Genomic DNA, 25,279 nt, shown 5'->3' with positions numbered 1-25,279 from the left:
CTTTTACCTATCTTTACTGGATACAAACTTCTGTTGTTCATTCATTGGTGGTATTCAGGTAGCTGCTGTTTCCAAGAAGGTTCACACAACAAGACAGAATTCAATGGCTGTCCACACAGAAGGAAATACACAGATTGTAAGTAACGAGTATTCTAGTGGGAAACCAGAAGGGTGAGATCTGGTTGAATAGAGTGAGGCAATAGGCAGTCACCTGTATAAAACAATAACATGCCCCCATACATAAAGGTTTCAATCTGTTTGATATAGAAGTTCTTATGAAACAATTCAGAAACATGTTTTGAGAAAGTGTTAAAGTATGCCTTGGTTCATGAGTTCAGTATAAGATGTTATAATGTCTGACAAACCTGTCACTGCATTCGTTGTAAATGTTCTTGTTTATTTGACTACAGGTGTTCATCGACACACCTGGCATCATGCATCCGATGGAGAAGAAAAGGTATGTAAATTCAGCAATGTAACATGAAAGAGTAACACGTGAAAGTGAAAAGCTTTTCTTACCAAGTAATTTGTAAATCAACAGGCAAATATAAACAGTAATTGGAACATACAAAACTATATAGAGTAATCAGTAAATGCCCACTCAAGATCAGTGAGTAATCAATAACATCTCTCCAAATACATAGTTTTAAATGTTTTGGCAGTTTAAACAGTCAAATACATTGTAGCAGAAATACTGTTCCTTGTGCTGTATTTAAGGCACTATATCACACTACTCTTCTGCAAGTAAATAATGCATTTCTTTAAATAATACTAACTATCAGCTCTCAGGAAAACTACCATATAATTTAATCCAAAACAAACTACATATTTAGATTACAGTATTAAATTAAAACGTTGAAATGAAATAATGCAATGTTGCATTAAATCGACTTCATGCTCGCTACTTGCTGAACATTATTTCAAGCAAGCCCAATAGAGTTATGTCCCTTTGAGTGCTATTTGTGAAGCGCTACTCACAACTTTTGAAAACACCACATGCTGCAGTTTTTGATATACAGAGCAATTATTCCATGTATGGCAAGTGTTCTGTGTTTTGAAGGCGTACGCGTTTGCCTCAAAGTTTCAATTGTTGATTCAGGCAAGTCGTAAGGGATAATAAATCTTTTACTGAATCAGTAGGAAGTTAGAGTGAGTGCATGACACTGTGTTTTTAATGTAAAAGTGTAGAAACAGATGTCTCTGTTATGGAATCTTTGTAGGATGATGCCAGACTTTTGGGGGGTCTTTAAATATGTATCCAATATATAGTTGGCTGGAAATGACAAAGATCAGGTGGTAGAAGGACTTCTCTCTTTCACAGCCGTTTATCTGTCTCTTTGTCTCTCTCTCCCTCTCACACTCTCACTCACTCATGGGCGTTGAACATATGAAGACAGGAGCTGGACTATGGACACCAATGAATGCAGTCTTGGAAGTAGGATTGTATTTTTGTTTCAGACATGGCCTGGAGAAGAGCCACTTCCTGGACCCTGCTCGAAGTCTGGACCAGGCTCACTTAGGTAAACAGCATGAAATACAATAATGATAATATTCTATTTATAAAGCTCCCAGTTTCTGTTACTCTTCAAATAGATGTTTCAGAATGTCATTTAATACAAGAATTGTCAACACTAGGTCTGTCCCAGTATGTTTGTGGACAAGTCATTCCTGTTAGTTGCTGTGTGTGCAAACACACATTAATTACTTTGTGGACAGTTGTAAAAACATGCAAATGGATGTCAAGTACGCAGCAGTTGAGTCAGTGTGGCTTTAGCCGACAGGGAACATCAGTTGATATTGTAGAAATGAAGTGTTGGTTATCGCTACTGACTATAGAAAGTTAGATTTACACACTTGAAACATCAAGATTGTTTTCTGACATAAACATATATTAATACAGAAAGTGTGTACTTTACAAATTGTAATTCTTTTCGTTTTCATTTGTGCTTATTTTCTGGACCAACCAGTCCAAACTGCAGTCCATGTTTCAGTGAGTTGTCTGTGTTTCAGTGGGTGTGTTGGTGGACGTATCAGACCCCTGGAAGAGGGACCGCCTGGACCCTGTAGTGTTGAGGCATCTCCATCTGAACCCCCACATACCATCCGTCCTCATCCTCAATAAGGTGGGAAACATGTCTGTAGCGCCAGTAGTTGTGGGGTTCTGTTGGTACTGGTTAGTCCTAGGCCAAATGTAAGAAATGTGCCTATCTTTAGGATCTCACATTTGCTCCAAAAGTGTCATCCAGTAATTGGTATGACACATGCCACCCTCCAGGAATTCATCGTGGCAACAGATTGTATCAGGTTACTATAAGCAAACAAGATGTTCCCCACTGCTTGACCCGCACAGCCCCTCTAGCTCAGATACAGCATCACATGCTGGGTGTAGGGTTATAGGTATCCTGACTCAACCAAATATCTTAGTGCCATGAAAACAGCGCAGTTGTAAATTTCAACAGTTTATATACGTGATATATAGTGTTATGTAGTACTGTCACACAGAAAGCGGCAAACAAAACCCAGAAGATGGAGAGTGACTTCACTTGATCAAGATTAGAAGGTAAGTTTGGAAGTATATTGTACTGTATTTGTGCTTACTACCCATTGTAGTAACAGACATGTCCTTTAATGTATGGTTGTATTAGTAGTAAAGTAGCTAGTTCTCATAGAAATATGACAGAAAGTGCCACACTTTGATACAGAATTTATTTCATGAGGTTCAGAGATAACAGTATAATAATAGTTTGTTTGAGGACAACAGTGCGCAAAATGTCAGTATAGGGCATGAATTATGTTCATTTTCATATATGACTTTCTCCTGAAATTAAACTGTGAGAATATTTGAATATATGTATGTTAAGGTGAGGTGAAAGAATGTATGGGAAAGTAAACAGATAATATAATGCGTTATAGGTGATGAAATTGTGCATTTTCTGTATGAAATCATAGGAATGTCTTTATAAAGGCACTTAGGAGCAACACCTGTGTAGTGTTTATGTGTTGGAAAGACTGGAATACATGTTGATTGTGTATGAACTCTAAACATTTTCATAGAGTGCTGTTAAGTGAGAATTTAATAGAACTATCTTTGCATAATTCACTGTAAATTTCCATTCTGCCATAAACATAGATCTTGGGACATGTCATCAGTCTCTGTTACCCATTAATTCCTGTTTCTTAATTATGGTCATTATGTGGTATGAGTTACATAATGTAATGACGTAAAATTCAAGAATGGAATGATACAGTATAAGACAGGATGCTAATGTTATAGTTTAATGTTGACTATTTCTGGAAATTTAGAAACATTTGAGGTGACGATGGCCAGTTTCATTAAATGTCCCATATTACGGTAGGGTTGAGAATGACACGAGTTAACAGATTGCTTTAAAAAACTTTCAAAACCTTTAACAAATTTCTCTTAATCCACTGCAGGTCTCCTGAATGGATAGAGGATAACACAATGAGGGTACCTACTTCAATTCATGCTCTACAGACACTGACATGTGTTAGTGATACAGACACACTATATTTCCCCCTTGATGAATTTGTAACCTTACTTAAAGCAAGTAACAGCCCTGAAGACAAAGTGGTACGGAAGGACAATATATGGAATGAAATAAAACGCTACAATTACCCCTGTTCACGTGTGGAGAATGCAGTGAAATATGTATCTTTTGAATCCATCATCAGATTTTCATTCAATCACATTACTGGTAATGAAGTTTGTGGAACTATTTGTAAACAAGTGACTGATGCCTTGCTCTCTGATAAAAACAGTTCACCACTAATGCAAGACATTCAACCAAGAACTACTATACTAGGATTGTATGAAACAATTGCTAATGGTAAACTGTTTTGTGACAATTACAGTGCTCACATCTTTCAGGAGTTGAGCGTATCTGAGTTAGACATTCCATCACTGTTTAGCTGCTACAAGGATACCTTTCAGTTACATTCTTGGCAAAAAATATGTCTGTTTGAATGGCACTTTCATCTACAACATCCTCAAGTTTCTGATGACATTTTTGAAGCTGTCAAAGCAAGATGGGCATTCTATGACCAGTGCAACCATACTTCAGAATTATGTTCAAAATTACAAGTGTCTTGTCAAAAGGCCATTGAAAGACACAAACAGCGGAGAATAACATCATCATATATGAACAGTATCAGTTGTGATATATCTGGCGTCACACATTTTGTTCAGAGTTTTGAAGCATCTGTATCAGAATTGGTTAACGACATAACTTTTGGAAATGTTAGAGCAGTTTGTGTACCATGCACAGATACGTGCAAACACAAAAGAGGGATACATTTGTTCATAGAGTTGTCTGATGAAACGTCCTCATCAACAGAGTTAGAAGATGTGGTCTTTCTTCTTCAAAGAAGCATAAATGTCAAGCATAATGTGACAGTTACACAGATTATTTTTCTTCATTCCAAAGCACTAGACAAATATAGATGCCCAAACTGTTCAGAAAATGGATTCCACAGGTACAAATTATCATATGATTTCTATGGTGGGAATCTGGGATCCTCTATCTCAAAAGTTTCAAATATCAACTATGATGAAGACGACATCGACGAGGGATCAACAATTCAGGTTAACGGTGACAGGTATTGCGAAGAATGTATCAAGGATGTACAAAAGTGGATTCATCATCCATTGCAATGGAAAAACTTCAACCTCCTCAGAGAGTGGCATCTTTTCGTACCTCTTCCTGTTCAATTATTGCTTTGCCAATTGTTTATCAACAAGGACAGAGTTGGACGGTCAGAAAATACGCCACAGCTCTATCTAAAGAAGTTGCAAAGATTGTACTGTCTAAACGACATTGGTCTCAGTACCTTGAGTCAGAAACATGTCGGCATCATAGCAGAAATGAACACTGCTGAACTAATCATCAGTCATCAGTCCACTTCTGCAGTTTTTTCAATAACCAGCGAGAGTGGTATTTCACAGAGCATACGTTCAGCTGCCAGGTGGCTGCAAACTGAAGCTGATGCAGACAAATGCTTCTATCAAACCTTCATCAAGCAGTACCATTTGTTCTATGCAAAGGCATCAGCAGAAGGTTTATCAATGTCGAAAGTCAGTATGAGGGATTGCCATGTTATCCTGGGCCTTGATAACCTGGTCAGACTTACAGTTCACACGGATCCTGATCCAGGTGAAAATAGGACCTCCCAATTGTGCACTTTGCCAATGACATTGAAAGGGTTGCCAAGGGACCATGAGATAACAACTTCATGGCATTTAGCATCATGTTCTGCCACTAAGGAAGAGAACTGCCCATGCAAAATGAAGACCAAGCTTGGTGAAGATAGTTACCATCTGCTCTCTGTACTCTTGCCAGCTGAACAAGAAATGAAGCACATTTTTTATGTGCAGAGTGTTTGGGGATTATGTCTTATAGGGCATGGACTTGACGATTTCATTCAGTGTCATATCAGACCTGAACAACTGGATCATTTCAATTCAGAGGAATTTGAACATTTGAATCAGACTCTAGATTCACTACATCTTGATGAAGCCAATGTTCTACCTGACCAAAACGAGGAATCTTTCATGACGTTTGACCAGGATTTAGAAGACTCGGCACAAGACAAAATGCAGAACGAACAAGAAACGACCAAAGGTACCCATAATGACGACAACACTTATTACAAGTTTCCATTCTTCACAGTACCGCCCTTGTTAACCAGACATCCAACACCAGCTGTCGGTAGAGACGATGACAAGGCGAAACTACGAGAGGTACTTGTAGGCATACTTCAAGGCTTGGATCGTCAGTCTGATTCTCAAAAGTATGACAGAATTTTATTGGCTCCTGACCACAAACTGTCCAAAAATCTGATTCAGCTGATGAAAGAACACAAAATCTTCCAACAGTTTCTACCAGAATTTCCGGTCCTACATTTGAAAAAGTCAAAGATTGCGAACATCTTCAGTGCATATAAGGATGCTGGTGTTCATGAGCTCTTGAAGTATATGAAAGATGATGAGCAAGAAAAAGATTGGAAAAAACTTGTAACTTTGTCAAATATTGAAACAGCAGCAAGGAATATCAAACGTCTTTCCATGGCATTCCATTTGGCATTTCTAGCAACTTTTCTCCAGAGTCTAACTGAAGAGAACAAGATACAAATACTCCAAGACATCAAAAGAAAATCACTGGGCACTCTTGAGTCAAAATGGGGACTTCTTTATCAGTCATTTCTGACAACTCATTCAAACAGAAATTCTACATTTGCTCTTCATCGTGATATGATGGACCACTGTGATGAAATTGTGGCCATTTGCCTAGCAGAGCGCCTTGGTGGACCTTGTGGCTATGACCTGATGTTGAGTGCCTTGAAAGAATCACTGCCTTTTTCATTTCTCAATGGTGCAAGCTCGTATGCAGCATTTTGTGTTGAACTTCTGCACGAACATTATGCAGCAGGTTTTTATCATCAGCATATGAAAACAACACTTTTCAGCACTCCTCACCATGGAAGCAACGTCAATATTGCACTTGACACTCAACGTGAGATGGACCACAGGGATGCTCTGAAGGCTTTCCGACCAGGAGCAACTTTGTCATCAGTCATACCAAAAATGGCAATCGTTGATACAATGACTGAAATACATGATGCCAGGAGGAGCAATCGGAAAGAAACAATGTCAGCTGATGGTACAGAGAGTTCATTTGGTTATGCGAATCAAAATCAAGACTCTCAGTATGTTTATCAAATGGAATGCACATCAACAGATATAAAACATGTTCTCCCTACAGCGGAACTCATTCTCAGGCGAAATGGTCTAAGCAACGAAGATGACAACGTTCCACACAATGTGTATCAATCAGATAATTCGATATTACCTGAAGCACTCTTGGACAGGCACTCATATGAAACTGGGAAGTTTCTCATTGAGAAATATTGTCACAGTCAGAACCTCTTTGGCTTGCACAGACAACCAGACATCAATAAAGTGGATGGACCTTCTGAACTCATACAAAAACTGAAGCAGTCAAAAGGCGTAACAATCAAGAGAACCAGCTGCAAGAAATCTTCACTGCACATGACGGAAAAACAGAAACGAGAAATGAAACGACAACAGCATGTCAGAAGATGCTCAAAGATTGTTGATTGTTGGAGTTCAGAAATGAACACTTGTCAAGCTGTAGTCAAGCCTGACTGCAATAAAGCTAGTGTTCAGAAGGCATCCGGTATACGCAAGGGCCTTCTAACAGTACTTCAACAATGTGTGCCATCATCTGAAGATACCATTGAAGCAATATTGACAGGAAAAGGTCTTATGTGGTCAAACTTCAAAACAATACCAATGGACGTGGCAAGAACTATTTCTGTTGCAACAGTGGAATTTGCTGGCATCAAGTTCAAGACAACAGCTACATCTGGACATCAGTATTTGTTGCAAATTGAAAATGGTTTGATCAAACCTTTGCAAAAACAACTGCCACACTTGAAACGACTGATAATTTGTGAAGAGAAGTACAGATTTACACCTGATGACTTCAAGGCTGCTACGAGGGCAAATAGACAGAAGAAGGTGAAATCTGGAATTAGTCACTTAAAACTTGGAGATGACATTATTAGTCAACACAAAATGTCAAAGCCAGCTGTTTTGCAGACAAGTACTGGTAAAAGGCTAATCAATAGTTTCCTTGCACGAAATGTAAAACAGTTAAAGCTGACAAACCTTACTTTAGACATTGACAGTGAATGCCTTCTTGAAGGATGTGAATGCTGTGAGGATGATCAGGAATGCAGGTGTAGGGTTTTCACAAAGCCACTGAGAGCGGTGTTTGACAATGATGGCTTCAGAAGAGAACTCCTCCTTGATATCAAACAGAGGAAAGGAGAGGCAGAAATGTCCCAAGTAGACTGGTTGAAAGAAGTGCATCTGTCAGACAGAGAATCTACCATAAGTGTTATCACTTCAGGAGATTTTGACAGTGTTGTCATACACCTCTTTGCACTTTCCCAACACTGGCCAAGGGATGATGAAGGAAGATATAAGAATCAAGTCTTTGTCCTGCTGCAAAAGCCTAAACCAGAGATGTACAACATAACTGGAATCCTGGAGCTGATGGAATCTCATTTTCAAAATATGTCTATTGGAACGACTGTTGCTGTGTCTCTCTGTTTAGGTGGAAATGACTTTTTGCCAAAATTCAATGGAGTTTCACACAAGAAATGGATTGAGACTATACTAAATGTACCTGGATGTTTGACTGGCATACTCAAATCAGAGGATGGACAGATGCATATTGATGAATGCCTTTACATACAACTAATTAAGAACATATATTGTCCACCAACTCTTAATGCAGACAAGCTCAGTTTGGAAGATGTCAGACAGCTTTCAATAAAAATGCCTCGAAAGGATTTCCGAAACCCAAACCTGTGGATGCCACCCAAAACAGCACTACAGAAAATTGTGAAGCTGATTAACTGTCATATCCAGTACCTGATGACAGTTTGGAATCATGAGACTGACCTTCCTGACTTCATTGCAAGTGGATGCCTTACAAAGCACAAAGAGGGGGCTATTGAATACAACCTTGGTCCCGATGTCCACTGTAATGAAGTAGAAAAGCTACTTGGGAAGAGTGAGCGGGAAATGGAACGAGTGATGAGAGATGCAAGGAAACAAAGAAACAAGCGCTCATGTCCCGAAACACCTGACAAGCAAGCAAGGAAAAGACCCCTTGTATCTACTCCAAGGTGAGAACAGTCTCAACTTACACTACCTATTAAATGCATTGAAATATTTAATGCTAAATGTCATCCCATATTAGCTAAAATCATAATGACTGCATGTAAATGTGCGTAGTTATGTATTTTCAAAGCACATTGAAAGAAACAAAAACAAACATAACTGAAAAGCAACTATGTATATGTAAATATATGTCACATGTGATATTGCGCCACCCAGTGTCATATGCCCTTTCTAAATCGAAAAAGATTGACACTGCGTGTTGTTTATTAATTATGGCATTCTTAACGAATAACTCATCAAATGATTGATAGTATTTCTGTTTTTAAGGACACCACACTTTTTGTTTAATGCTTACTGATATCAGTTCATGTGAAAATAATACTTATTTCCTTTTTTTCAGAAGAAAACGAACACTCATTCCTGTGGAGCATATCAGTGAAGACCTTTCTGATATCGAGCCGATTCCTGATGCTGATACCTAGATCTGGAAGTAAAATTCTAACAAACACAAGTACTTTCACAAGACAAGGTTTTCAAGTCAGAACAGCTTACCTGGGGTGCATCAATGATGCAGCAGTTATTTAAACCAATATGGCTGTGAAGTATTTCAAGTCAAACATAAGCTACACACTATGTTGCTAGTATGTATGCAAGTAAGTGATGTACTGCTGTAGAATCGTTTCACAATGTATGAAACAGTTTGTGGACTCAAAGATGACTTCTGAGGAGCATGGTTTGACATTCTTTTTGTTGCTTTAGATTTAAGTGTGACACACTTTATACCTAGCCTAATGTTTAAAGTGTCCACTTGTAGATAGACACAGGTTTGATTCAACCCATGGGTAAAATATGTATAGACCATTTTGTGTGCCTTTTGTCATACTGGTAGAATATTGCAAAAAAAGGGCACACTAACTAACTTTAGACTAAACCTTGTGCCAGTAAAATAGTTGTGCTTAAGTACTCTTGATGTTTCGAATCTGCTTTCATACGTGAGTAAATGTGTCTGTATGAGACCATAAGTTGTTTACGTGATTACTTGATCATGGTTATGGTTTATTCAGGAGGTATAACTTCACAATAGTAAGTTAATATCATATGAAGAAAACATGGCTTGTATTTAAATCCTAAGAAAACATACGTTGCAAGGCAGATTACAGCTAAGAATTTACTCAGATCTGAGTATAACTGACACTGTCAAAAAATGAAACTCAAATTCTGGCATCATGGCTACAGTACAGAATAGGCATAGTCCTCTACCTTACCAGGTATTACATGTTTATTATATTTTCTACCAACTTTAATCATTAGATTATGATTTGGGCAATGGAATTTAAAAAGAACAATGTGACAAGCATAAACATTTTCCGATGATAAGTAGTTTTCATACATATGAAATTGTTTTGTGTGTGTATAAAATGTAGACTTAGAATTTATGAATACCCATACATGATTATTTGAACATGTTACAAAATCATCTTGCAGTATCAAAGACAAACCAAATATGAAATAATAACGCCTTCACTTCAAGAGCCCATCAATCTATTCCCTTTTCTGCCGGCTAGTATTGATAAGAATTTATATGCTTAAGTTTAGCATCAATTATCCTGCTGGTAAAGTACAACATGTTTATGTTTATGTTAATCTGGACTGTGAAAAATAATGATTTCATAAGCCTATATTTCAAGTTCTCCTCTTATTTGCATATTCTGCTTATCTTTGATTTTACGACTGAGGTTTTTCAGCATGTTTGCAAACAATGTACATATTACGTTTATCATAACCCAACAATTTTTTAACACCCTTTCATACACTAAGTGTCATTGTCTATTGTGTTCTTTGTATGTTTGTACTGCGTATATGTAGCTACTGTTTATACATGGAGTGAGAATATGTTTGCTCTTAAGTATGAGCTAAGTATGTACATTTAAAAGAAACATGTCACTTATATCAAACAATTCATGTTTTGAAAAGAACATGTATATGATATGATTAAACTTTTATTAAACAGTGTTTGGGAAACGACTAACAGTGTTAATTCAGTTTTGTGAATATTTCCCGTAACTGGTATGCTGCTCCTCTCTTCCCCTCCCAACTTACAGTAGAGCTCAGCCTGTGCACTGACCATCTGCTTAACATATATAAAGCACATTGTCTAATGGAGTGTGACAGGCACTGGTGTCCTACACACACCAGCTATGCAGTGTGGGTGATAAGGCTCGGGGTATCATATTTCCTGATTTTGATGGTTTTTCTACATTTGGCCTAGGAGTATGGTGTTGAATAGCAGGGCAGAGTAACAGGGTTCAGAATAACAGGATTCAGAGTAACAGGATCCAGAATAGAATGGGAGTAACTTGGAAAAGAATAACAAGGTTCTGAATAACAGGAACTAGAATAACATGGTCCAGAGTAACAGGGTTCAGAGTAACATGGTCCAGAATGGCATGGTCCAGAGTAACAGGGTCCAGTGTAACATGGACCAGAATAGCATGGTCAAGAGTAACAGGGCCCAGAGTAACAGGATCCAGAGTAACATGGACCAGAATAGCATGGTCCAGTGTAACATGGGCCAGAATAGCATAGTCCAGAATAACAGGGCCCAGAGTAACAGGATCCAGAGTAACATGGACCGGAATAGCATAGTCCAGAGTAACATAGACCAGAATAGCAGGGGAGTGATATGGACTAGATTAGCATGGACCAAAATAACAGGATCCAGAGTTATATGGTCTAGAATAACAAGGCCCAGAGTAACAGGGTTCAGAGTAACATGGACCAGAATAGCAGAATCCAAAGTAACATGGACCAGAATAGCATGGTCCGGAGTAACAGGGTCCAGTGTAACATGGGCCAGAATAGTAGCATGGTCCAAAGTAACAGGGTCCAGTGTAACATGGACCAGAATAGCATAGTCCAGAGAAACAGGGTCTGGAGTAACATGGTCCAGAATAGCATGGTCCAGAGTAACAGGTTCCAGGGTAACATGGGCTAGAATAGCATGGTCCAGAGTAACAGATTCCAGTGTAACATGAGCCAGAATAGCATGGTCCAGAGTAACAGGGTCCAGTGTAACATGGGCTAGAATAGCATGGACAAGAATAGCAGGATTAACAGGGTCTGGAGTAACATTGTCCAGAATAACGGTTTCCATAGTAACAGGGACCAGAATAACAGGTTTCTGAATAACAGGGACAAGACTAATGGGCTAAATAATTTGTTATGCTCAGTTTATCAGAATGTTTTCTAGTTATGTAGAATTGAGATCTACTCCATTTTAGTATTAAGTGCTTGTTAAATCAGCAAATAAAATCTTATTTTCCACTTGATCAGTGCTACAGAAAAGTTTCATCAAGCTTTTAGTTTGAAGTTTTGTTTCCCAGATTGACAGTGTCCAGGAGAAGGAAGCACTGCTCCAGTGTACGCGATGTTTGACAGAGGGGATCGTGAATGGTACTTCGATCAAAGCAACACCAATGAGACAACACAAGAAGCAGGAAATAAATTTGAAGGAGATGTTCAAACTATATGAACGTAGTACCAAGGGCAGTGGAGCAGACGCATCAGAGATGGGTGACTTCTCTCATGGGGAGATTAAAAACGTGGACATGGACATTAGGAGAAAGTCCATTGGGGATAGTGATGCAGAAACAAGGTCTGAACAGTTCAAGAAACGTCATATCTTGCCTCTAGGGTCAGATGTCCAGGACAGTGACACATTACCAAATAAGGCAATACGACAGAAGATTCATCAGTCTCGAGGCTGGCCTCACTTTGACCGTGTGTTTATGGTGTCCGCCCAGACTGGGGACGGTGTTCAGGAGGTCAAGGTAGGGCAATGGTGAAGCTGGTATTTCTCAGCAGCAGCAGTAGTATGAGGGTCAGTAGGCTGATGTCTGACTACAGCATGGTCTGCTGGGTTACAGCATCTTCCCACCTTGTGGAAGGTCAGTGGTTCGACCCTGTACCAAAGTATATTAAAAGACGAAACATATTGATACCCTTCCTTCCCACTTCATTAAAGGAAGAAAGACAAGGACAAGCTAAGTCAGAGAGATATTGTGTCCAAGTGAAGTATCAGTGTGAAATTGCAGCATGAAAACTTCAAACAGAAAGACCAGACAAAATATAGATGTACAGTTTTTGAAATTAGTGTGCTGTTATTAGAGCTAGGCTTATTCACCGATATACCAATACATAGTGATACATTTAAGTTTGATACAGCTATCGTATCGGCGACTGGTGTATCAATACAAAGCGATGCACAACTTTCTTTAATAACAGTATTATCTTAAACATGTTAAAGTACTTATTTATAGAAAAGTATGCAAGTATGATAGGGTTACATGTTTATAACAATATGTTTATGTCATACACAAATACCTTGAAATAATCATTTTAAGTGTTAATGCTGTGTCATTCTTTCAAGGTGAATGTATTGTGATATGTATCGTATCGCAGGTAAAATATCGCAATACATGTCGTATTGTGACATAGAGTATCATCCCTGCGGTAGCTGCAATAGCCATTAGCAGCAATTATCTTAATTTAGCATTGATGCACAATAATTGTTATTAGTGAAGTACTGTACAAGTATAGTTCACACACAGTAATTGTTATAGTGCCCCACTTTAGTGTTGATTGTTGTAATATGCAGTACTTAATTATTGACTTAGGGTAATGATGACTGTCTGTATATAACAGTGAACAGTCGTTGTAGCTGATGTTCGTTGTAGCTGATGTTGCATGTGTGTTTGTCCAGAACTACCTGATGTCATGCGCAGCCCCTGGAGACTGGGACTACCACAGCAGCATCGTCACCGAGGATGACTCATTCCACATCGCCAGGACATGTGTCTGGGAGAAGATGCTGGATAATCTTCCTAATGAAATACCTTACCAGCTCTACCCGGTTAGTACCAGTTTTAGTTTGTTTATACCAATCAGCTTTTGTGTTTATATAACAGTTCTACGTGTTGTTTACTAGTTCTATTCAGTATTCACTTGTTATATTTGTATTTGGTTTGGCATGTAGTAACAAGTTGTGAATTGCCTCCATGCAGCTTGTACCAGTTTCCTTGTCTGTACCTGCTCTACCTAGTATGTGCCAGTTCCATCTGGTTTGAACTTGCTCAAACCAGTTTGTATCATCTCAATAGCTCGAAGGAATATTTAAAAGACTCATCCTTTATTGTGGCTGATAATGGTCAATGCAGGGTCAAACCAGGGAACCCAAGTTGGTCTGGGTTGGAATTGGTCTTTAGCAATCCATGCTTATCGTAAAAGATGACTAACGTTATCGGGTGGTCAGACTCTCAGACTTGGTTGACATGTCATTGTAAACCAAATTTTGTTTTGCTTAAACGCTGCTGTTGTTCGTGCGCCTCAGGGAGTTAACCTTGAATGCGTATGTAAATGTTCTCAGACAGTTAGGCGGAACTGGACTGGCTCATGGTTTTATAACACACCTAAATTCTTATCATAACAAAACTCATGCACATGCAAAAACAACTTACATGGAAGTTCTGTCAATACATGTTCATTCTGTGATACATGAAGTCAGGCACAACATACCAAATGGCCACAGATATCCTTGCCACTGGTGACAGGTTTCTTTCACACACCATCCGAAAATATATTACACTGCAAAGTTTCCTCCCTGCAAAGTTTTTAACCGGAAACAGTATAAACAGACATGTCGCGTGATGACATGTTCATGCTGATTTTACACATAGCCACATAGCCCCTCCATAGCAAAACACCTTTTTCGTACAAGCAGATGTCCAAACAATGTCAGATCTCAAGTTCAGACTCACACTCACGTATGTGACAAATGACCAAAGTGGCCCTCACAAGACAGTACACAGAAAACTCGTTCAACAGAAACCATAACAAGTCAATCGCACTCACACTAGGTGAGAACACTCATATGTACCAAGTTTATGACGATATGGTCCTGATGACCCTAAGACAATAATGTCTTCACATGTACAAAACTTATGTCAAGTTAGATACAAAGATTTACAAGTGCGGTCATGAATCTACGAGAAAATTATATGTTCAAATTCACAACATGCCAACCGACAAACCCGTATCATGACTTGTGCACTAGAACACACTAATGACAAACTAACCTGATACAAAATATTCTATACGTTCACAGAACATCCCAACCAAAACCTATTGCAGTGACTGACACGAAAAATAAAGCATTTTTACCTGGAGCTGTGTGCGCCAAAATGTCCGATTGATGGCTTTTCTTCCCACTGATGATTTACAGTATACTTGTGGCTTAAATAAGGGTTTCAATGCAAATTCCCGGGCTGCACAAGTTTTTCCCATAGGCCTCTGTGACACATACGAAGTCAGCACGTTTCATGAGCGAGCTTTGTACCCAGAACCAACTAATGTATTCGGTCGAACATGCACAAAGATTTTACGGGAACGTTTATCACTGGAACAGTTGCGTTCGGGCTAATGTCCAGGCAAAACTTCATTACGTCATCATACCCCAGTTGCATAGATTGATGCTCATGCAGTTGATCACAAGATTTTCTGGACTTCACTACTTGATTACTTACAGAAACAGATACTTGTCATGAGATCAACTAAAATAGTGATCAGGGAGACAGACTTTGCAACACGACTGATCCCAAGCTGCCATATGAAATGCATCATTGCTCACGTTTTCAGTAACAGATTTGCCTTATCCAGATGTAATTATTTAAAAGCTGCTTCGACAACTTGAATGGAATAGAGCTGACACTAATGCAGTAAGTCTGACATATGATTACTCGATGCCATTTAGAAAGTGATCAAATGCAACATATGTCATGTTTACCAAGAAAGTGAAATCCCAGATATGACATATGTTGCAAGTCACACTTATATTGACTTAAATTGAATTTCTGCATACAACACGATGTCCTGACTCAGTGTTTGTACTTCCTACAGGAGGTCATCTTGTGGGATGTGGATGAAGATGACAATTTGGACATAGTGATGGACATCGTGAGTGAGAGGCCATATCACCTGGTATGTTGAACTAGTTTTATCTACTCCATTGTAGTATTTATAGAAAGAATTCAAAATGCAAAAATGGTATAGGAAGAGTTTCAGGACATGTACAGTAAAGGTGGTTGAATGTTTTTTCTGGCCTCATTTTTGTTATACCGGTATGATATATTTTGTTGTTAATGTTTGTTTTTCATGTTCTTACATTTAAATGAGTATCTTTAAACTGAGGAAGACAAACTTTGCATGTGTGACTCAGACACCAGTGTTTGCTCTTACCCTGATAAGCTGCAATCCCTATGGACCATTAAAAAGTTGTGGGTCCTGATCAGAATGTGTAGGCCCTGTATAAGTAATTCCCAGGAAACAAAAAATGTGACAGCTAACAAACTGAGTGAAAGGTTTGACCCTAGTGACTGACTAGTCTTCATTTACAGCAAAATCAACATGCATGTCAAGATCCATGTCTTCTGAAAAGTCTAAATCAGAATGTTTAGACAGGGATATGTCAGAGCAGTCATAGGGGATGAAAAAGCTTTCAGCCAAAAGGACCTGCAGAAAACAACAGCTGCAGGTCCGTGTGGTTTTCAGTCAGCTTCAGGCCTAAGGATCGATGTTAAGTTTGAACGCTATCTGAAATCATATTGTGTTAAAATCATTACAATTATTGTTTTTAAGTTCTGAAAATATATTAATATTTTAATGGTTTGGCTGGCCTGTTGACATGCAAACTGATGGCCAAATGTTTAGGCAAGCTCAATGGCACCATGTTTTTTAGACTGCCCGTAGTTTAAACAATTTCAGAAACCCAAACCATTGCCATACTTGCTTGACTGAGATGCTAAAGTGATCTGTTCTGTGCAGCGCACCCTGGTGGGAAGAGGAGGGGAGACAATCAAACTCATCACAGCACAGGCAAGACAGGAAATAATGAATGTGTTCCGCTGTGAGGTCCGTCTCCACCTACATGCTAAGCCTGGATCCAAACTCCAAGAGAAGTTGAGACAGCGCAGATCCCATCGACATGTGCGGCCGTTCAGCAGGGGAAGATGAGGAGTGAAGACCCCAATTAAAATTTGTGGCTATTCCAAAGAGGAAGGTGTTCAGAAAGCACACAAGGCAAGACAGCATCAGCAGGCTCTGCTGTCATATACACCTCCATCTATAAGCCAAGGCTGATCCAACTTACAAGACAAGATGAGGCGAGGCAGAAACTTGAGCAGGGGAAGATTTTCAGAATAATACACACAATCACAACAGTAAATTTGGAGCCATGTTGGTGCTGCTGAGACAGTACCCAGTACAGCTGAGACATGTTGTTTCCATGACATTAAGTAAAAACACTGATCCATCGACATTCACGAAAAGACACTGATTTCAGTACAAGTCATATGTTGTATACAACTCACTATTTACTAAGTTTAAAGGGATATAGGGCTGGTGTCAACCACTACATATCTTGGCTTACACTCTGTTGATTGTGGAATTATTGTGTTGAACTACATGTTACATATCTGTGTATGACTAGCAGTGAACAGGTGGTCAGGTTTGCTGACAGATGTCATCACATCCCAATGGCATAGAATGATGCTCCTGATGTTGATCACTGGTTTGTCTGGTCCAGGTTCAATTATTTACAGACTCATCATATGTTCATGATGTTGATCACTGGGTTGTCAGGTACAGATTCGATTATTTACAGACCGCCATCATATAACTGGAGTAATGCTGTTTGAGTCATTTAACAACCTACCAACCATTACTCCAAGCAATCTTAGCTAAGAGATTGTTGAAAGCCTATAAAACCTCTAAGTTTGTGATGATCATCGTAGTGCGAAGGTCACTTTCTGAATGGAATCGGGATTCTTGTGTACATTCACTTGGCATAGTGACACAGCCTCAGCGATGTTTGTTCATTACAGACTTTGATTTATGTGTGTGTCCCTGAGAAGCCCATGTAGCCACCTTTTTGGCCTGGAATTTTTCTATGCATATCTGAAAGTGGTAGTAACAAATATTCCCTTGTCTTAATGTATTGTTCGATATATTGTACCTTGACTGGGCGGGTCATTGTCTGTTCGGTCCTTACGTTGGTCACAAGCTGCAGTCACATAGGAGTGTGTGTAATCTTGTTCCACAAAAAAAGTGTTAATAAAGAAATGATCTGTCGAACAAGGATTATGGGGACTTATTTGATGGTGTAGGTCCTGACAGTTTCATTTTTAGAATTCATGGGATTGAAGACATTGCATTTGAGAAATGGTCAGCTGTTATGTCCAACCTGAGTTGGAAATATAATGGTTGATGAAACTTGTTGGTACTGACAGTTTCCCCTGTTTGTTCCCTATCATCCTTGATTATCAAGTTTATACTTCCTACCTTATGATTTGGATAAATATGTCAGGTGTATTTGAATATTCATGTTACACATCAAAATCATTTATGTGTATCTTGGAAACATATAATTCTATCACCATCCTACAATAATTGCCTTGTTCCAATGTGCTGTGAGGGCTTTGATTTGGGTTCAGAATGAGGCTGTCGTATTCATCCAGTCAAATGTCCCTCGTGGTCAAGAGTGATTTTAGTTTAGCTGTACGCCGTTAGTAGCAATATTCCACAAATGCCACAGCAGGGACACCAGACATTCATTGTACCCATGTGGGGAATTGAACACAGACTTTCAGCATGATGGGCTAACTTTTTAGCCAATAGGCCATACCACTGCCACATGAGCAGTTGCTGAAAGATGTGGAGGTCTTAAGCCCTGTTTACACGACCATGTTTACTCACATAAGTACATTGTATACTTACATAAGCAAATATGGTCGTGTGAACGCATTTGCTCACGTAAGTAAATTTACATCAGTCCGTCTGCTGATATTGAAACCTGAGGCGTGGTCAACAGAACGAATATTTGTTTAGCAAGCAAATGGCAGCTAAACGGTAACTGTCCTTGGGAGAACTCACAACACCAACCGTACTTGTTATGCTAGTCTATTATGCCAACATTGTTTTGTCATAAAAGCACAGTTATACACTTTTGTAAATGCTTCACTGAATCAAATGAAAATTTTCAAAAAACCCCCGTTCTTCCCAGAGGCGCCATTTGAAATATCACCTAGCAACACTGGACGCCATGTTAAATCTCTTGGCTTGACTGCTTTTCATTCATCAGCGGATATGTATGAATACTTGTGAGTATTCATTCTGTTTAACACACCTCAGTTTTGCCTAGTCCAATCTGTGCAGACATGATTTACTGCACAACATCCATCATCACAAAACAAATCACTGAACACACTGATTGAAAAAAATTAATTTTATTTTTCCAGTGGCCGACACGGCATCCCCTGAACATGGCCTCTTGCAGAACGTCCATCTTTCTCATTCATACAATATATAGAAAGTATAATCTTAAATATACCAGGGTGTCATATGCAATAAATGTTACAAATATATACATCAATAACACTTATCTAAAGAGGTAAAACTAGAGCGAGACTAAACACAATAAACAGGCTAAAACATTCTGCGATCACATTTGTGTAGATTTATTTCTTTGCTGATATATTAATTAAAGCTGAATGGGGGTGCATCACCTCCTTCAATAACTGCTGACACGAAGAATCAAATATGGCTGGTCTCAGAGGGCGCTAACTCTGGATATCAGTCCCCCAAATCTGTAAAGATTTCAATCAAAGTGGTATTTCAGTTAAAATAAATATTTCATTAAGGAATTTTATATTATTTGCAGTTTCTCAGACTTTTCAAGTATGAGTCCAGTTGGTAATCATAGGAAGCTAATTCGTCACTCCTTCATGTAATGTTTCTAACCACACGAGTACTTCATTCTTTTCAGATGGTACTTCACATCATATTTATAAAATCTGAGGCATTCACAACCAAAGATTTCTCTTGATCTAACACTGTTGTTTGTTGGCCAGAAAAGACTGAAATTACTCTCCTAATTCCAGAAAGAAAATGTATTTGGAAATATTAAATATTTAGTTATTCTGTGGACCATCACAGGCCAACTGTTTCCCCATATATTAATGAACCAAGTCATCAGCTGTGAACGTTGCTAAAGCACTACTTTTCTACTTTCATAACACTTGAGCAACGAAACATATCACATACCAAAATGCACTTGTTTTGTTTCAACATAAAAACTACATGTATGTTTTTCACTAGTTCTTAAAAAATCTTGTGAAGTTTGTATATTTGCTATAAAATATGTTGTTTCCATGACATTAAGTAAAAACACTGATCCATCGACATTCACGAAAAGACACTGATTTCAGTAATGACAGTAATTATATAAAAATTTCCTCTATTTAGAAAATTTCATTTCTGTATACTTGAGGCAAAACAGCTATGTCTGCAGAATTACCGGTGTAAAATACTAAAATGAGGTCCCACTAGACCATATATTTATTATTTTGGATTAAACATGGCCAAATTATCTGGAAATGCAGAGTAGCTTGAAATTTTAGTATAATTACTGAATACATCCATACAAACAGCTAGTCAATCACCTGCTTCTCTGAACTTAAAGAGTCGCCTCCCCTGCTCAACTACATATCTGAAATACTTTCTTGCCAACAAAATGAATCGAACCTTTCAGAGTGTTTTAGTTCTATTATGACACATGCTATTTACGTACCTTACGAGGTTAGAGTAAAAGTGCACACGATTTATTTTATTTATTTTTTTTTATAATTCCTTGCCATGATTACATGGTAGTATTTGGGATATATCTGTCTTGTTATAGCATCTGATATAAATAAATAATAAAGATGAAGGAATTTACATTGCTTGTTATTTCTGTAAGTGAGTTGAGATATATGAGATACGGGGGGGGGGGGGGGATGAATCAGTTAGTCCAGAGTTCCCACAAACCATCAGCATTCACAACTAGTTACACACCTAAGAAAAGAACCATCCTTCATTGAAGAAAGCTGGTGTGTTGAGGAGGGAGCACACGTACATACATCGCGGCCGGCATGTGAAGGTCCACATACCATATACAGCTGTAGATAAACAAAACTGAGGGCCTAAACAGGCCGTATTTACTCAATAGTTATGCTTTGCCTGGATCCAAAAACTTTGGCTTTCATTTTTCTTCATTTGAAAACATTCATTGAGGATTATACTTCACCTATTTCTGATTGCCAAAAACCCCAACTGTTCGTTTATCTATTTCTGATTTAAAACTGGTTTAGCAGCAGATTCATAAAGTATGTTGATAACTGGTCAGCCTTGTATTCTCTTACGATCAGCAGTATTCTGGTTGATGAGAATCGTGGAACAGCCGTATGTTTCCCCCCAAATGTATGGTTTTTTTCCCATAACACTAGAAAGCAGATTCACAGTTTACTTGTGATCTGTTCTTTTAAACTTAAATATTTTACGATCTTCAATTCCATTGTTAATATCAAAGGATTTTTCAATGTGCCTGGAGCTATGTTAAATTTCATTTGACAAAAGATCATAAAATTCAAATGCTTAGAATTCATCGTAATAAATATTGACTGCTTGCAACAGGATGTCAATGTTATCACAAGACAGTCATGTGCTCCCTCCAATCCATGTTCAGGGCCTGCTCAGTGGGCCAACTCGAGTACATACAGGCTGTAATGTTGACCCCATCCAGAGTAGTCTACACACAATGAAATGTCCACCCATGTTGCTTGATGAATTGTCACATTCTGGAAGTCTTTAACAAAAGTCACAGCATCAAGATACAACTGAATTATTACCATAGCTGGTAAGCTGTCCCACTTTACACTGAGTGGAATCTTCCAACACATTTCTGCTGTCTGGTCTTTCTGGGCAAAACAATCATAATTTGTCTCTTCCCTGCCCATATTCCATTGAGAAGATTGTGCATTGTCATAAATAACCTTTTTGTTAATGAAATGAAATCTTCTGAAGTATGCCGACACCCCTCAGTATTGAATGGAATCTTCCAGACATATCTTATAAACAGACAAACCATTTCACTTTTAAGGAAGACATCTTGCTAACAAATCAAGCGACTGTTTTGTCATTGACATTTTGATGGAATCGTCCAAAGACAAGGGTCATGCCATTTTACATGATTTAAAGACCCGACAACCTCCCTGAAACAAACAAAAAAAATATGGAATCTTCCGATGTCTATCTCACACAGTGATAGGACTGTTCCACTTCTGTAGTATGGGGTTCAGGTACATAAATAAATAAACTTATCAACTGGCCACAACACAAAACACTGAATGTCAACTGGAAGAAACAACTCCATTAAGAGTCCAGGCTCTCTCACAGTCATGATGTGAGTTGTATAATTATAAATAAACAAAAAATCCCCATCTATTCCAGGCAGTCCCTCAGCACTGTATGACAACCACACATGCGGTCTCCATTCGGCTCTTCTCACCACATGGTCTTTCATTTACATATTTCACTTGATGTCCAATGAAGTGACTTCAGTCTTGACCACTGATCTCTGTCAAGTCAAGCACACACAATGTTGGTATCATCCTTAAAATCTTAAAATCCAACTCTCAAATGGATTTTTCTTCTCTTCAAAATGCCCACAGTGAAATATGACATCATGAACTAGGACTGTGAATGATCTCAATGTGAAAAAAAACCTCTCTAAAATATTATCTTTGTAAAATGCTTGTTTCACATGATGATGGTATGAGAGGATGATGTATGACATATATGTCTCCATTAAAAGACAATATGAGTTGGCATGACAACGCAGATCATTTAGGTATTTCTGTGGTTATTTTCACATCCAATGCAAGAGTTACTCCTCCTCCTTTGAGTCGTCTCCCTTTGCATTTTCTACCATTTGATTTCTGGCCACTCCAGTGTTTCATCACATGTGTCTCACCATTTTTCATTCTTCAACAATCCTTGTTTTAAAGGTATTCGTTCTGAAAGTCACCTCCAGCATGTTGGTGACAGCCATTCATGAATTGTTTTATTATGATCAGCTTGTTTTCACGCTATACCTCAATGTTTTTTGGTTGCACAGACACGATGAAGGGTTCGTGCCACATCCTTCGTAGGTCCCCCTGAAATGGAAGAAAAAATTAAAGATAAAAGTTTTCCTTACAGGACTCAACAGACCACAGAACCTTTTCAGCCATGGTGAAGAGCCCATGACTAGAGCCTTCTGCAAAAGTAAGACCTTGAATTACCAGACAACTCACTGTGTATGTGTTATTTGAACTATCTTTGTTTTGGTTAGTCAGATATTAATATAGCACACATACAACTCCCTGTGTATGTGTTATTTGAACTATCTTTGTTTTGGTTAGTCAGATGTTTATATAGCACACATATTCACACACAAGTACAAGCTCAAGGAGCAGATAATCTTCTCACGATCAATCTCAATTTTACATCTTATTATCAATCTCAACTCTTTGAGAATCATAAAACTCTTGCTGCTACAAGGTGCACTGAGTTCTTGCAGTATTACAGTCCTTACTAGGCACCCACTCACAGCTGGTTGGACTGGGACATATAGTCACAGTGATTTGTCCAACCTGCAACTAGGTGTTTGCCTGTATACATGTGGCTATCATACAACAGATCTGCGGGTTGTTTAAAGTGCACAGCATGGTTTTTACACCCAGTCACATGTGGGCTCAATCCTGACACCTCAAGCTCAGTGGATCACTAACCTGGAGCTTTCGCCTGTTCACCCACCACGCTGCACGTTAATATTGTTTTATGCCATTTTTTCCAATATTTCAGCAACACTATAACCAGGGACCTAAGAAATAGGCTTCACACATTACACCAAAGAAAAAATTGAACTTGAGTCGGTGGCATCAAAAGCAGTGTTTTTGTGTGTTGTTTAACAATGACATCAGCAATATTTCAGCTATACAGCAGTTGATGTCTTTTAGTGGCATTTAGAAGTTCCTTAGATGACCAAGATATTTTATGGATTTAAACTTCTTAATTCTTTCCCACACGCTTCGGGATCATTACAGATCCCTTCATCCCGAAACATAATATGGGAAGGAATAAAGAAGCTTAAATCCATACAACTATCTTGGTTATATGGCAGCTGTCTGCAAATAACTGAGTCAGGACAAGACAATCCAGTAATCAACATCATGACCATCGATCTATTAAAATGGGATACGATGACATGTGTAAGTCAAGTAAGCGAACCAGACTACCTGATCCCAATAGTCACCTCTTACAACAAGCTTGCTGACCATAATTCCAATCCCCATCCTCACTGCTTGACATTATATTATTAATTAATATTGTTTTAACTGTCTTTGTTGTCCCATGTTGCATAAAACCATGTGATTTAGTGAAAGTATGAATCTACTCCCCCACCCAAACATTCAACTGGCAGACGTCCTGAGTTTTATTCCACCCTGAATTCACCCATCATGCATTGCAGCGTATCTGCAAGGTATTTACCTTCAAGTATGCCATGCACAGTAGTGGAAGCAGAGTGAACGGCACCAGGTACAACAGAGCTGGCTGGGCAGCCTTAAATAACTCAGAGGACACGGTGGCTGTCAACAGTCCTGAATGTACACAAACATAACATATAATACACATACACAGTTGATCTATACTCCTCAAACAGTTACATCTACCCTAGATATATCACTTGGTGAAGCATGACATCTCACAAACACATGAATCATAGTATAAACTTATAATTGCTGGAAGCTGGCAAAGGGAAGTATTTTCCCAAACAGTTACATCTACCCTAGATATATCACTTTGTGAAGCATGACGTCTCACAAACACATGAATCATAGTATGAACGTGTAATTGCTGGAGGCTGGCAAAGGGAAGAATTTCTGTACAATGAAGTTCTACACCAGTGAGTGACTGAGGTTTCACACAGCTTGGTAAATTCCAAAAATACAACTGAAAGGTGCATCTGCATTAGTTGGGAGATGCCTCACCTAAGAAGTAACCTAAAAGGGAGCAGTGAAAGTAGGTGATCTTCTGCACATAAGTGGGTGGGGGTGGCACGCCTGCCTCTGCCGAACTAGTCTGGGATTTCTTGTATGCATCGTAGCGAAGGACAAAACACAGCAGCAAGCCAGGCATCACCTGCAACAACAGATCATTTTGCAACATCCCACAAATTTCTGTCAAAAGAGAGAGAGAGAGAGAGAGAGAGAGAGAGAGAGAGAGAGAGAGAGAGAGAGAGAGAGAGAGAGAGAGAGAGAGAGAGAGAGAGAGAGAGAGAGAGAGAGAGAGAGAGAGAGAGAGAGAGAGAGAGAGAGAGAGAGAGAGTATGATTTTACACCACTTTTAGCCACATTCCAGCCATCAAGCTACCCCATCCTAGCTAAGATAAAAACTGTTGAGAAAGTACTGCATGATTCACTTTGGCCAAAGCCCTTATCAGAATATACTAGGTCAGATTTGTATGTACTTTCACACAATACTTACAATGTCTCCAAGGCCGAGCATTGAAAAGTGACTAGAATTTTGTGTGCTGAAAAAAAAAAATGTTGACATGTAAACTTTGATGTTGATAGTAAA

At 38.7% G+C, this 25,279-nt stretch overlaps 2 protein-coding genes across 3 annotated transcripts in view; one reads left to right on the top strand and one right to left on the bottom strand.

Moving 5' to 3' along the window:
- LOC137294561 (GTPase Era, mitochondrial-like) overlaps positions 1-19,098 on the top strand; it is a 59,326-nt gene extending 40,228 nt beyond the window's left edge. For both annotated transcript variants that reach the window (XM_067825615.1, XM_067825609.1), the window contains exons 6-13: positions 59-136; positions 411-457; positions 1,459-1,520; positions 2,011-2,123; positions 12,115-12,561; positions 13,494-13,643; positions 15,686-15,766; positions 16,610-19,098. In XM_067825615.1, coding sequence (XP_067681716.1) covers positions 59-136; positions 411-457; positions 1,459-1,520; positions 2,011-2,123; positions 12,115-12,561; positions 13,494-13,643; positions 15,686-15,766; positions 16,610-16,798 — 1,167 coding nt within the window. In that variant the 3' untranslated portion in view covers positions 16,799-19,098. The remainder of the gene's footprint in view (positions 1-58; positions 137-410; positions 458-1,458; positions 1,521-2,010; positions 2,124-12,114; positions 12,562-13,493; positions 13,644-15,685; positions 15,767-16,609) is intronic.
- The window catches only part of LOC137294578 (signal peptide peptidase-like 3), a 50,378-nt gene continuing 44,151 nt past the window's right edge, over positions 19,053-25,279 (bottom strand). Inside the window, exons 12-16 of the mRNA XM_067825626.1 lie at positions 25,187-25,232; positions 24,691-24,841; positions 24,191-24,300; positions 22,753-22,815; positions 19,053-22,235 (exon numbers count right to left, since the gene is read on the bottom strand). Of these exons, the coding sequence (XP_067681727.1) occupies positions 22,191-22,235; positions 22,753-22,815; positions 24,191-24,300; positions 24,691-24,841; positions 25,187-25,232 (415 nt within the window). The 3' untranslated portion in view covers positions 19,053-22,190. The remainder of the gene's footprint in view (positions 22,236-22,752; positions 22,816-24,190; positions 24,301-24,690; positions 24,842-25,186; positions 25,233-25,279) is intronic.

The sequence above is a fragment of the Haliotis asinina genome, chromosome 1 (genome assembly GCF_037392515.1).
Source record: "Haliotis asinina isolate JCU_RB_2024 chromosome 1, JCU_Hal_asi_v2, whole genome shotgun sequence".
Lineage (NCBI taxonomy): Eukaryota > Metazoa > Mollusca > Gastropoda > Lepetellida > Haliotidae > Haliotis > Haliotis asinina.
Note: the sequence above shows the minus strand (reverse complement) of the source record. Positions and strands in the feature narration are given on the sequence as shown.